At 32.0% G+C, this 14,153-nt stretch overlaps 2 protein-coding genes across 3 annotated transcripts in view; both read right to left on the bottom strand.

The window, feature by feature from the left end:
* Positions 1 to 4,720, bottom strand: part of LOC124530861 (FYVE, RhoGEF and PH domain-containing protein 4-like) — a 31,619-nt gene extending 26,899 nt beyond the window's left edge. Inside the window, exon 1 of one of the 2 annotated variants that reach the window (XM_047105208.1) lies at positions 3,420 to 4,720. In XM_047105208.1, coding sequence (XP_046961164.1) covers positions 3,420 to 4,534 — 1,115 coding nt within the window. In that variant the 5' untranslated portion in view covers positions 4,535 to 4,720. The remainder of the gene's footprint in view (positions 1 to 3,419) is intronic. The other variant, XM_047105207.1, reaches the window with a different exon arrangement.
* Positions 4,721 to 7,456: 2,736 nt separating this feature from the next.
* LOC124530855 (alpha-tocopherol transfer protein-like) lies at positions 7,457 to 13,613 on the bottom strand. The gene is made up of 7 exons (XM_047105198.1): positions 12,521 to 13,613; positions 12,304 to 12,445; positions 10,392 to 10,551; positions 10,145 to 10,316; positions 9,620 to 9,820; positions 8,620 to 8,725; positions 7,457 to 7,631 (listed from the first exon to the last, which is right to left on the bottom strand). The coding sequence occupies exons 2-7, from the start codon at positions 12,443 to 12,445 to the stop codon at positions 7,480 to 7,482; spliced, it is 933 nt and encodes a 310-aa protein (XP_046961154.1). The 5' UTR covers positions 12,521 to 13,613; the 3' UTR covers positions 7,457 to 7,479.
* Positions 13,614 to 14,153: the final 540 nt, after the last annotated feature.

Consider the following 14,153-nt stretch of genomic DNA (forward strand, 5'->3'; position numbering starts at 1 on the left):
AGTATAAAACAAAGTCGCTTACCGCTGTCTGCCTCTATGTATGCTTATAGCTTAAAAATATTATTATATAATTACATAGACTGATTCAGAGGAAGGTTTATGTGTGTAATACATTATAGTAGAAAGATACTGATAATTTTAGAGATTTTACCGACCTATTTACCGAAATATTTTCCTGTGTATAATTAAGCTACTGGACCCACGAGTCAGTCAAAAACATGACAAGTAGGAAAGTCATAAAATAAAATTATGACGTAATCGTGAATAGCGAACAGAAGCGGCTTTTCACTCATGATAAAATACGATTATCCCGACCAGCTACCGAATGTGCAATAATATGCAATAATTAATGTCCGAAAGTTTCAATGCTGTAATGAATTGTCACAATAATTGATGTGTGCTATTCTTGTTCATTATTATCGGAAACCTTTTTGGACTTTCGACTATGCGTAGATATACACGCGTTTAATGTAACGCCACCTTAGCCCTTACCTTGATAGATGGGAAAATAAAATAAAAGCAAAAAGTTTATTATTAATCCGACTGATTGTAGGTCCAGAAATCAGCGCGTTAAAAAACATACTAATTTGTATATACTAAATATATAGAGTCGTTATCTCTAATCTAACCTTGGAATCTTTCTCGCTCCATTGAAACAACACTTTGAATTATTAAACTACAAATTAATGTACAGACCTAATTCAATGCATAATACTTGTAAAAAATATTAAAATCGGTTTCAAAAAGTAACTAGACATGTTTAGCTGCAACAATTTAAAATATGCAAATTGCATTTTAAATTTAATTATCTTACAAATATTATTAATAAAATACTATTTCACGTGTTACTCACTCTCAAATGTAATTTCTCGAATAATTAAGTACGGATTTTATTTAAATTAATATATATAATTAATATCTATTGAGATTTAAATGAGCTAATATTACAAAAAAACGCGAATTTAATTTTGTGTTATTAAAGGTCAACGGCTCCAGAGTGAAAAATTAAATAATGTAAATAAATCCATATTTTGCCGTGTATTTCATATTATATATAACTATATTATATAGCATAGAAATCAGTGCAGTATCATACGGCGATTTCAATTTACAAATACGAACCAAATTACCTAATAAGATAAACACATTACGCATTAATAATTTTCCAATATCCAAAGACACATAATTTACTAATACACACGTTTGAAAATGGTCATACCATAACTGCTACGACGGTGTTTATAAACAAAGGCAGCGGTCTTATTCGTCGGATTGCATTACATAACTGTGTATCATTCACACCGTATGAATAAGTTTACCAAAAGCTATATTTAACAGAACATACTGACATCCATTTATGTATGCTCATATAGATAAAAAGAACAATAAGATTACAATTGACGATAAACAACGAAGAAATTCCCAAAGTTTGAGAAAAAGAATATATTATTCAATTAAAGATTTACAAGCAATTTTGAATTTTCATTTTACAAGCTTAAAACTCTAAAGCCACCGGTACATAACGCAAGATTCTACTTGGAAGAACTGGAAAAACTCTTAAGTTACTCTTTTTTATCAATTAAATATGAATGACCTATATACATATACGCATTGATATGTAATAACCATTTACAATTAAATTTATGTTTCCTGATTGAATATAATATATGTACAATATTGTACAGAATTATATGCTTGAGATGAAAGATTAATTTTCCAGTTACTTAGTCTTTAAACAACCAGGTTGCTGGTTGCAACGGGAATATCGCAGTTTCGATGCACATCTAAGCCGTTGCATTTAAGCAATCAAAGAAACAGTCGAGATAAATAATAAAACTTTAAAATCAGGCGAGATTCTGAATAATCTATGACAATCATTACTATAGATTAATGAAATAAAATGTTTTCAGTGTTGGTGAAGTTGTGATCGTAATTTGAAAGTTAAGTTTAAGGCGACTGGAGTTCTGATAAAAGGAAACAAATTTGAATAGACATCGGATTGACGATTTACTAAAAAATAAAAAAATATATTTGTAGAACATAATTAGTATAATTATTAGCAAATCATTATTATCAATACATAGTATAAAAGAAAGTCGCTCACCGCTGTCTGTCCCTATGTATGCTGAAATCTTTAAATTTACACAACGGATTTTAATGCGGTTTTTTTCAAAAGATAGATTGATTCAAGAGATTCAATTTATATGTATAATGCTTGCACAATATGGTAGAGAACCGGAAAGGTACTAAAGAATATGTAAATCTCAGGTGTGTTATTTTAACTCTTTCAAATTCAAATATAAAGATAATACTTTATTCAAGTACGCTTTGAGATGCACTTTTAAAACGTCATTTTGGAATAGGACATACGAGAAAATGTGTTCTCGTTTATAAGATACGCAAGTAATGTAAATAATATCGTAACACATCAAGTCACGATTAGAACGAGGTAATGATTTGTTGCGGTTTTATTTCGAAAGCCATAGTTTTATTTTATAATTTTACTTTTACATTTTTAAACAAAACAAAACGTATTTTCTTAGCTATTGCGAATTTATTTAAATATATTTTTTTGTCATATATTTAACTTATATTTTGATATATTCTTCGTAATACAATTAAAACATATTTAAACTTTTTTTAGTAGCACATTCGAAGGTCTCAATCTAGAGTTACGTTAAGGTAATTAACATTAATTCACGCAAAGATAGATTCATAATTGTAGCTCGACGTTGTACTTTACTCTCGGTAAGTAACATTGTAAACAGATTACGTTTGGACAACAATGCGTCATTTTTAATAGTAATTATGAAAACACAAACAAATCGACAAATAAGATCTAGTAATCGATAGATTAAATTATGTTTAATTTAATATTAAAATAACCTTGACTAAGAATAGAATAGCTGAGAACAGACGTTATAAATCGATAAGTTTTGTAATAAATATGAGGCAAACATAACCACGTTAAACACCTACACGTACTAACCGCGTACCTACCATATGAATAAACGTCAAGGTGAAACCTCATACGTAGTGAACACGACAGCTGACTATGTTTGTGTGCAATAATCACCTGTCTGTTATTTAAAATGTATTCTGAATCATTTTGATTGAGAATCGCATATAGACAATAATAAAAATAATATTATAATCATACCTAAACGAAAATTTTACATAAATTTTCATTATTATATAAGATTTAAATCTTATTGAATTTAGCGCCAGTATAATTTTCGGTTCTTCGTATTGATAATAATAAATTGAACAAAGACGCAACAATATAGTATCACGCATATCATTATCATCAACCTCCACCGGTAAAGCGATAAATTATCAGATATCAATGTGTGACAAAGCCTCGCAACGATATCGCAAATATTTCTTGTGATATCAAGAAAAAAGTCAAATGACCTCACCTTCGATATTTCTCCTTTTTCGATTCGACCGGCATCAATACCGGTTCCATGGACTTTGAAACACACCACTCATTTACTGCACTAACAGTGAGGAATTCTGTATCTGGCGCATGACACACCTCGGAGCCAAACTCGTCCGAAGACACTGTAATACTATCATACTTCTGGTACGGCACCATGTCCAAGGACGATATGGACTTAATGCTAACATTGTCAAAATTACATTGTTCTTCAGAAGCACCAGATAAATTATCGCCTTCATCACTTTCGTAATCGTTTATTAGAGTATCTGTAGACTGATCGGTTGACAAGGTATCTGTTCTTCCATCGTCATTATTAACCACGTATTCCTCGCCTCCTTCTGCCTTCTCGCTATCAGAGGAATCGTCGCTGCTACTGCTATCGTTTGACAATGTGTTGGTAACAGTATTCACTTTCGTTTCTTCCTCATTGTCTGAGGGCTCTGATAGTTTCAACCTAAGTAATTTTTCCAAATCACTTTGTTTTACACCATACGACCAATGCGTTTCACCCATGCGTCCTTGACTTCCTATTGAAGATTTCCTGCGTATAACGGGTGGCTGTCTTGACCGTCTTAATACAACAGGTGAGGAGGAAGGCGTCGTAAATGAAAATCGCCTCTCAATCGTCACAGTCTCCTCTGGCGCGGGTGATTTACTATCTAAAGAAGAACTATCATTAAATGGTTCTGGGGGTGGTGGAGGGGGAGCGGGTCTATGGGGTCTTAAGGAAGCTGATTTCCTATCTGACACAAAGCCCGAAGAACTTGATTCACAACTTATTTCCGAAACATTCGATAAAATAGAATTCACTGACACGTTTGAGTTTCTATCATGAGATCTCGGCACTGGGGAAAGATGGTGAAAATGATTATATATAGGATTGACAATATTTGTTAAGCTTCCCATCATAGGGTCCTTGGATCGTTCGAGGGATTCAACGGAACCTCCGATATAGATGCCAGTTCTTTCAAAACGAAGTATCATTTCTTTGACGCTTTTTTTGTCCTTTCTCAACTCGACCTCGTCGTCGTCAGAAACGTGGCCAGACGAGGACTCGTCAATGAAACGTTTCCTAAGGTCTTCGCTAGACATGGTAACGTGCTGGCACTTAGGGATCGCACAAGCACCAGGAATAGCACAGAAACGTACACATATCAACGCACAACGCTACTGCGCACAAACAACGCGCGTTCACTTTGACAACTAAACACGACTGACGGCATGACGGCGCCCGCGCCCCTTCACGCTGCCCGCGGCTACGTCAGTGCATCGCTGCTTAGGCCGTGCTAACTAGTATCTACTTTACCCAAATAATGTGAATCGTGATAGCGATAAGCGAACTATTTGAACGATTTAAATATACTCGGTTGCCTTGATGACAAATTTTACGAAAAACTTTACATTGATCTCCGATAACAGTAATTAATAATATCAAGTTTACTTGAAACGTAACGTAATTCCCGTATCATTATATTGATATGGGAATAACATTTAAATATCGGTTAAATAAAAAAAAATTAAGAGCGTTCGGTAATGTTCATACGCATTTATCGAAATAAAAACTTGAACTTTAATAGTATTGATATTAAAACAGGCAAAGTATAGTCAAAAGGGAATAAAACGTCTTCTCAAACGCCTGCAAGTGCACATGGCTGTGATGAGTTTATTGACATAGGTTCATTGAGTGCATTAAGAAGTATAAACTGTCATACAAGTGGTATAACTTCGGATTATAGTAAAATCTATTGAAGCGAAAACAAATAATGTTACTTACATAAGCATTCGGTCAACGAAACTACATCTTTCTGTAATAAGTTTTTTTTTTTTGTAAAAAAGTAAATGTGAAATGGCTGGCTGTTATTACCTACGTTATAATGTTTTTAAAGTTGTATGCATAAAACATCGTTAAATTGCGGTTCTTTTAGCACAGTCGTTAATTATAGACCCGTTATGTGTTAAGTTAAAATTAATGCAGAAGTAATTCTAGTTTTGATACGTGTTTTCCTGGAACGACTCGACTATTTTTCCAAGAAAAACAATAAGTTACACATAAATAGTCAATAAAAATATCTTAACTGTAAATATAAAAAATACATATAATAAAATAATAGATGTATCAATTTTCAAAATACATTATACACAAACAAAACACAACTTTTAAAATATACGTTACGTACGTTATTATTTCATAAAAGTCCGTGTAGGCAGAAAAGTTATAAATAGAGCGTCATACTTAATAGATTTCTCATAGGAACAAAAAACACAGATTAAAAACAACAATGTATATTCATATGTGCTACTAAAAACATCAATTCAATCCCATTCTTCGTTCATTCAATAAAAAAAGGAAATCTTAAACTGTAAGATTGTTTTAAGAACTTTGTGTCAATAAAATCTTATTAGGACTAAGTTAAGTAGCCTATGATTAATTAATTTAATTATATTTATAAAAGTAATCGAAATGTTATTTAATTTGAACATCAATATTTATTTGAATAAAAGGATATTGTAAATGCTGGTTTCGACAAATTATTAGATGTTCCAATTGAAGGTTCGAATTTATTTTTAATTACTTGGTAATCACTTTAAATTATAAAATGCATTGTTATTACCTATCCAGTACATACTTTGATCCACATATGTAAATATGTGGGTGTTAAATAAAAATAATTTATATCGTATGTATTCCTAATTCATCTTAATATATCATAAATCATTATAAATCTTTTAGAGGTTCAATGGGATTGAGAGCGGGGTTAAGACTGGTATGTGACGGCATACAGCATATTAACCTCTCTTATGCCGTAATTGCGTCTGTTCTACTACGTGTGCCGTATGTGGCGTGCCCGCGTCTTTGCTCGAAGTATAGACTAGCTGACCCAGCGACTACGTGCTTGTTTGATAACAAAAAAGTTATTGTTGTAGCAGACACTACTCCCTGTTACATCAGCTATCTGCCAGTTAAAGTCAATTCAACATCGGCCCAGCCGGTTTCCAGGAATTAGCTGGGACAAACAAATAGACAGACAAAAATTGTAAAAATTTTATTTTAGTATATGTACCGTGTATACATACATATGCATTTAGTAAAAGGCGGTTTTTTTTAATATTACAAACAAACACTCCAATTTTGTTATATAGTATAGATGTTGGTCTTCAGGTGTTACGGATAATACATTCCTTATACCCCAAGCTTGCTTCATACCTAATTTCATCGAACTCGGTTCAGTTTTTAACAACAAAACAATAACAACAACAACAGCCTGTAAATTCCCACTGCTGGGCTAAAGGCCTCCTGTCCCTTTGAGGAGAAGGTTTGGAACATATTCCACTACGCTGTTCCAATGCGGGTTGTTGGAATGCAAATGTGGCAGAATTTCTATGAAATTTGTCACACGCAGGTTTCCTCACGATGTTTTCCTTCACCGCTGAGCACGAGATGAATTATAAAGACAAATTAAGCACATGCGGTGCTTGCCTGGGTTTGAACCCGTAATCATCGGTTAAGATGCACGTGTTCTAACCACTGGGCCATCTTGACTCTTACCACTGGGCCATCTCGACTATATTACATATAGCATACAGTCTTAAAATATCATATCCTCCACCATAAAGCAACAAGATATGCAAGCGAGAAGTAAGACAGTGGAGTTAGACCGAGAGTGGACTAGAAGACCTATTAAATCAGTATATTTACTGTTTTCCTTGCTAATTCCCATGTCCTCGTAACTCAATGCATGCGTACCTATAGTATTAATCAATCTAAATTAACATATTACTAAAATTAAAGCGTCAGTATTTTAACATTCAAATTCAAAAAGCCTTTTATTCAGAATTTGAGCATATAATTTATTAATGTGGCAACATTACAAAATTATACATTAATTTTGTAGAACATAATGGCGTATTTAATCTGTCGACAACAGTATCAAATTAAAAAATAAAATAAACGGAAAATTATTTTTTCTGATATTTATTATAAAAACTACCATCTAAATTCTAGTTTTTTTTTTCAAATATTGAAACCATCTTTCTGTTTAATCAACTTGTAATTGACGAAAAGAACCCTCAACGCCAAAAAGACTGGAACTCGTCTTAGGATCGTTTGGCCTCAGGGACTCGTCTGAACATGCAAGCTCCTCGCGAAGGTACCACTCACTATAGCTCTCTACTTTCTTCTTCCAGTAATCTGTTAAGAAGAACGAAAACAAAAATTAACTTACAATACTTATAATAACAAAGTTTTATTATTTGAAAATGTTAAAATAATTCAAAAAGACAAACTTAGACCAATACTACTCAGAATAATCTCACAGATACAACAACACACAAACAAAATGTATGTGTTTGTTGTGTGAACACATTAGTATCTCTATACTTAAAACTAGCGGTCGCCCGCGGCTTCACCCGCGTAGATAACGGTTCATAATCAGTCTTCTAATATCCCTACTGCTGAGGCACGGTCACATTTGAAGAATTACTGCAACCGGCGCTTGGATCTATTGTGATAAACCTCAAATTCGTGATCACAACACCTCAGCCAGACCAACATCAGCCACGAATCTGATGAGGTTCTTAGGGTCGGAGGCCATTATGCCCTCTAAGTACCGGAGTTAGAACATTTTATAGTTCTATCTTTTATAGTTTAGGCATCATACGCAATAATCAACTTTTTTGGTAGATTTTTTCCTTTTTTGTCCGAAAAACCCAAAATATCTTACGGAACCCTATTTTTTTCAAAATAAAATTTAGCCTATGTTATGCGGGATTAATTTAGCTTTCGAATGGTGAAAGAAATTTTAAAATCGGTCCAGTAGTTTTTGAGCCTATTCATTACAACCAAACAAACAAAGTTTTCCTCTTTATAATATTAGTGTAGACAACAACATATACTTGCATTTTAGGTACTGTACAATGTACAATGAGCAGACGCTCAATGCTGTTATCATTATTGGGTACATAATAAAATATATTATGTAGATTTTAAAACAATACAAATTAGTCATAAAGAGTATTAAAGAATAAGTCTACACGAAATTATTATGTAAAAAATATTTTTATGCTAACGTTACAAGAGTTAAATTTCGCAAACCGTGAGAACGATGAATTTTCCGGCGTCGCAACACATAACTAACAACATTACAAGCTAGTTAATGATAATAATTACAACAGCTTACCCGTTAGTTCCCGCACTGTGCCCTGTTCACCGCCGTACTCTTTCGGCAGTATATTACGCGGCACAACGTCATACAATGCCTCGAAACCATTGCCGTGAATATGAAACTGTATAAAACATATAAATCTTTACTAATATTATAAATTTGAAAGTAACTTTGTCTGGCTGTCTGTCGCTCTTTCGAGACCAAGCCAATGAACCGATTTTGATGAAACTCCAAGGACCTAAGAAACTTTTTTTGCCTAACACTTGACAAGTAACACCGTAAAACCAGACCGAAATCGGGTGCGACAACTAGTATTATTATGTATTAAATCGTTTTCAACATTAAAACTATAAAGTAAAGGTAAAATTATTTAAATTGTATGTGGGGTCTAATCGAACTTAAAGTAGTACATTTTATGAATAAAATTTATAATGCAGCAGCTCGTTGATGCTCCACTAAGAACATATAAAAATTAGGCTTGGTGCTCATTCCATCATGCTCCTTCTATACGGGTTGGTTTACATGAGGCAATCTATCATCAGACGCATGGTGGTTTCATCGCGTTGATTTCCTTCATCGACAAGCACGAATTAAATAATAAACACAAATTAAGCACATTAAAAACTGTTGTCTTAGCCCGAGTTTGAATACACAATTAATGTTATTCTAACCACTGGGACATCGCGACTCAATATAATCAATACTGACAGAACATATCATATTTATTCCTAGTAAAATTATACACGCCACTTGTTACTAGATTATAATTATGCCTTAATTAACTAATGCTTATTGAGATTGACTTATATGACATTAAATACTATAATGAATACGAATTTTAACAATCATCGAACTAATTAGTCAGTTTCAAATAATATACATTTTAGTAACTATTCTCTGTAACAATTATGAATACAATAGATAGACCATAAACCCATGGATGAGTGAGTATACAGAATTAAGTTATAAAACCCAAATAAATTAGACATTTTTTTAAAAGAAATAAAAATCTTACTCTGTTTTTAAGTTTTTCACTCAAAAATATCTTAAATACATTGTACGCTGTTTCGTATCCAGGTGACAAGTTAAACAAGTGGCTACTCTTCAAACGCACGGGCAGAGCTTTCTCAAAAATAGTTACACACTTCTTTGCCAAAGCCGGAGTCCATTGAGAGAGCGTCGTCAAGTCCAAACCAGTTGCGTCCACTAACAACTCCTAAAAAATAAAAGTATATGCTCATAGAGTATTATAATAAGTTATACTGATAGACTCTCTTTTCTATTCCTGAAGGAAAGGTTTTGGGACTTGTTACACCAAACGGCTCTAATGCTGATTCGTGGATATTGTGTACCATACACTCACCACATGCGGGTTTCCTCACGATGTTATCTTTCACCGCCGCAACGAACACAAATTAATCACATAAAGATACATAAATCCTCACCCGGATTTGAACTCGCAATCCTCAATTAATATTCGTGTGCACTAAATATTGAACTTTAATATAGTAAAGAGATATAATTAAAAAACTTTACAAACCTCTCCGGCGATTATAAAGTTATCGTCTTCGTGTATCAAGATTTCGATAATCATAAAGCTAACCTTAAGGATGTCAACGAAACGATACTTAGAAGAGTCAAAGTATTTGTACCTCTGTAAACAAACTCTGCAAGAATCTTCCGATTTAGTTACCCTTAATGGCAGAAAAATTCTAAAACAATTAAAATATCCAATAAGCGTTATATTCTTTGAACGTTTCCTTGATTTTCTTATGCAATTTACTTACCCCATATTTAAAATAGCTTGAACGGTTGGATCGAATGGATTTCTATTGCGGAATATTTCCGGGACGACCGTTCGTAGTGTGTAATACATGTCTAACTTGTTCTTTGTTTTTTCTAAACTAAATTTATTTCCGCGCAGATAAGCAAGGAGCCATTGATCACCTAGAAATGATAAATAAGTACAGTACAGTTTCTATGGCAAAATATTTGTTATAAGGAACATAAAAGTGATAAATAAAACTGAACACAATTGAATCTTCAGTAGGACCAGATAAATATAGAGGTACGAATACTAGGCGAGCTAGGTCTTGGTTATGTATTATTCAATAACAGCAAGATCTATTATTATAACGATAAGATAATGATAACATGAATAATTCATTTTAAATCAATCGAATGGGTCCAAAGTCATAAACATTATTAGTATTTGTATGAGCTGAACTCAAGAACACTTTTTGTTAGAAAATAATATATTAAAGAATTTGCTGCGCCCATAATATATATTAACGATCGGCCTAAAGGACTACTCGATGATCTATCACTTAATTTCAGCTAAGGTGTTATGTCCCTTATGCCTATAGATACACTGGCTCACTCACACTTCAAACCAAAATATAACTACTATACTACTAAGTAATACAGGTTGAATATCTGATGAGTGGTATCCACCTAGAACTGGAATAAAGCCCTATCGATGTATATTTTTTGCATAATATGTGTACTTATTGCATCTATGCTTTTTCATTGCATTGTATATTTAGTCAAATAAAAGTAAAGGTATAATAAATAATAAAAGTAACGTTAAACATTCATAAAGTAGCGTCATCTATTGTATAGTGCTCGAACTGTTCACACTTCAAATTATCAAACCATATGGCGCTTGTATATACAAATTGTTGACAAAGTTTCCAAAGACATCAATAGATGGCGCTAGGCGCATATAACACGTTACAAATTTCTCTTGCTTTCCAATATAGTAAAAACATATTCGATATGAAATCCGTTTTTACAAGTTAGTTAAGCAATAACTTTACCACAAAAGATTCTCATTTAAAATAATGTAAATGCAGTATAATTTAAAATAATGTAAATGCATGCATAATTATATATAATATATCTACTTTTCATTAAGGATTTCTGACTGCATAATTTTGAATGTGGGTTGATAACAGAATTAAAATTAAAGTGGATATGAATTGAATAGTTTTGATTATTGTAAATAAATAATATTAATCAAAAAATATTTGTAGCGCTATGAGCAAATAGTATCAAATTTTAGATTAATCTCTAATGACCAGGTGTTTTGACGATTTGAAGGTACCTATTTATACTAGAATCAACAGTCAATTGTCATGAGGCGTTTTCTTCTCTTCCAGTTTATATATACTATTTTAGCGGTTACCAGGTTAAAAACAGTTTCTAATTTTGATAAGATGTTTGCAAGTATTAACTTCCTATCAAATATGAGAACCTATAAGAAGTGCGCTCTTTGACTGCGGAACACTAAGAAGAAAACTGGTACCTACTGGTAATTATTTTTTCGAAAGCATTTTTTTGGGAATTTTATGAATATCCTCAGAGACACAAATACAAGCCATGAAACATTTCAATATATGACCTGATAGTTACTTAATTATCAGGTCATATTGAAATGTTTATTACTAATAATAACTACATGTAGGTACTTACCTACATGTAGTTATTATTAGAAACGACATATTCTGGACAAACAAAGTACTTAATAAACCTTTTGTTACTAAGTATTATAACAGGTTTTAAATGAAGATTACCTACTTTTCGTACAAACAAAATAGGTAAATAATAAAATAAAACGTAAATATCAAGAATTTGTAATGAAATTTGCAGTGGGATTTTGAGAATATAAATGCATAAGTCGATAGATCAGCTACTTACTTGGATTAACAGAATTTAAGTGAGGTTGTTTTTCGATCCATTCCTTAATAGCTGATAAATCCGAAGCAATTCTGTCAGGATCCTCATTGATTTCCCTCTGAGATTTTTCTTGCAGCAAAGGTGGTAAAGGTCTCAACGTCATCTGGAAAATATAATATATAATTTAAAAATATATGTATGATTTTAAATTAATTTTTAGCTACATTTATTTATTTACATTCAAAGCGGTCCACACAGCGATGTTCGAATGTATAAATTAATTGAGATAAACTGGTAAGTAAAATGTTAATACTTCAGCCAACACAACATCTCTTCCTGATAAACTGGTTGAATTTAAGTAACAAATGAAAATAAAATAACAATGTAAAATAAGTCAGCACGAGTCTCGTCATTATATTATGAATTCCGTACGTATTATAAATTTAATAAACGAATGTAAAATTTGATAAAAATATTCTTTTGTCATCGCCACGAAATCGATTGTAATAATTATGGTTTATCGAATTCAATGTGTATGAGAGAGATAGATTATATCTGTAGCAATATATGTGGTTGCTACACATCATTGTATTTCATCAAGAGTTGAATAAAATTGGAAACAAACTGACTGATTTTTAAAGGTTTCTATACTATAGTGAACCCTAAAGCGATGACATTCACGTCGACTTTTGCTGAGCCCTAAGTTATAAATTATTTTATTAAAACCTATTAATAGCTTAACTACTAGTTAACTACATTGAAAATACTATTTTAACTGAGTTACTGCACACGTATGTATGTCTGTATGACACAAAATTTCTGCTACACTTTTATGTGCCTGTTATTTTCGTAAAACTACAATAAACCTAACTATTAATTAGTATTACCCCAATATACCTGTCGCTGTTATATTTATGAATTTACCATACAAATTTAAAAAAATATTACAATACACATAGTTTAATAGGTTTAATAAGTTTAAGTTTTATTTTAACACAGCGGAGTTATTACGATAAATACTAATAAGGAAATAGAAAGCGGCGTGCATTTTTATATTAAGAAGAAACCGTGAGCTTGTAAAGCTTTATAAAACTTATTAAAGTATAACTATTTAAGATTAACTTATTATTTGAGAACACTTATTATATAAGATAATAGAAATTAGAAAGATTTATACAAGTACAATGATCTTTATAAAAAAAAACATAATATAAACTAAACACGTTTATCGCCCTTCATTCACGTAGTATAAATGATATGTCGTGGAATTAAGAAACTGATTAAATTATTCTATAAATAGTAAGATATTTCTTTAGTAAGAAGTTCTTTAACACTTTTAATTTTATACATATCCTTTTTTATATACGAACACAATCATATCATAATAAATTTGGAGTTTTCGTTTTGTAATATAAATATAACCGCTTTTTACTAAATGCAAATACACACATATATATATATATATATATATATATATATATATATACATGTACTACTTTTTACAATTTTTTGTCTGTCTTTCTGTTTGTCGCAGCTGATGTAATAAGGAACAACTTATGCTATTATTGTAAAATTGTATATAAAATTATAATAAAATGTCCAAATATTATCCAGTACCGCTCCCAGTCCTCTCGCATGCCACCACTCTGCTGTCGGGTTCCTTCTACCAATGACTTAATATCACAAAATCCTAATACACAATCAATATAATCTACGAAATCTACGAAAATTCGAACGGCAGATTAGCGAATGTCTACACCACATAAGGAACCCACCTGCCAAATTCCAAGTTTGTTGTCTTATGGTTGGCCGAAGAAAGACCATAGAGGCGTGCATTTGGAGAGGCCTATGTCAAGCAGTGATCAAACATG

The sequence above is a fragment of the Vanessa cardui genome, chromosome 7 (assembly GCF_905220365.1).
Source record: "Vanessa cardui chromosome 7, ilVanCard2.1, whole genome shotgun sequence".
Classification (NCBI taxonomy): Eukaryota; Metazoa; Arthropoda; class Insecta; order Lepidoptera; family Nymphalidae; genus Vanessa; species Vanessa cardui.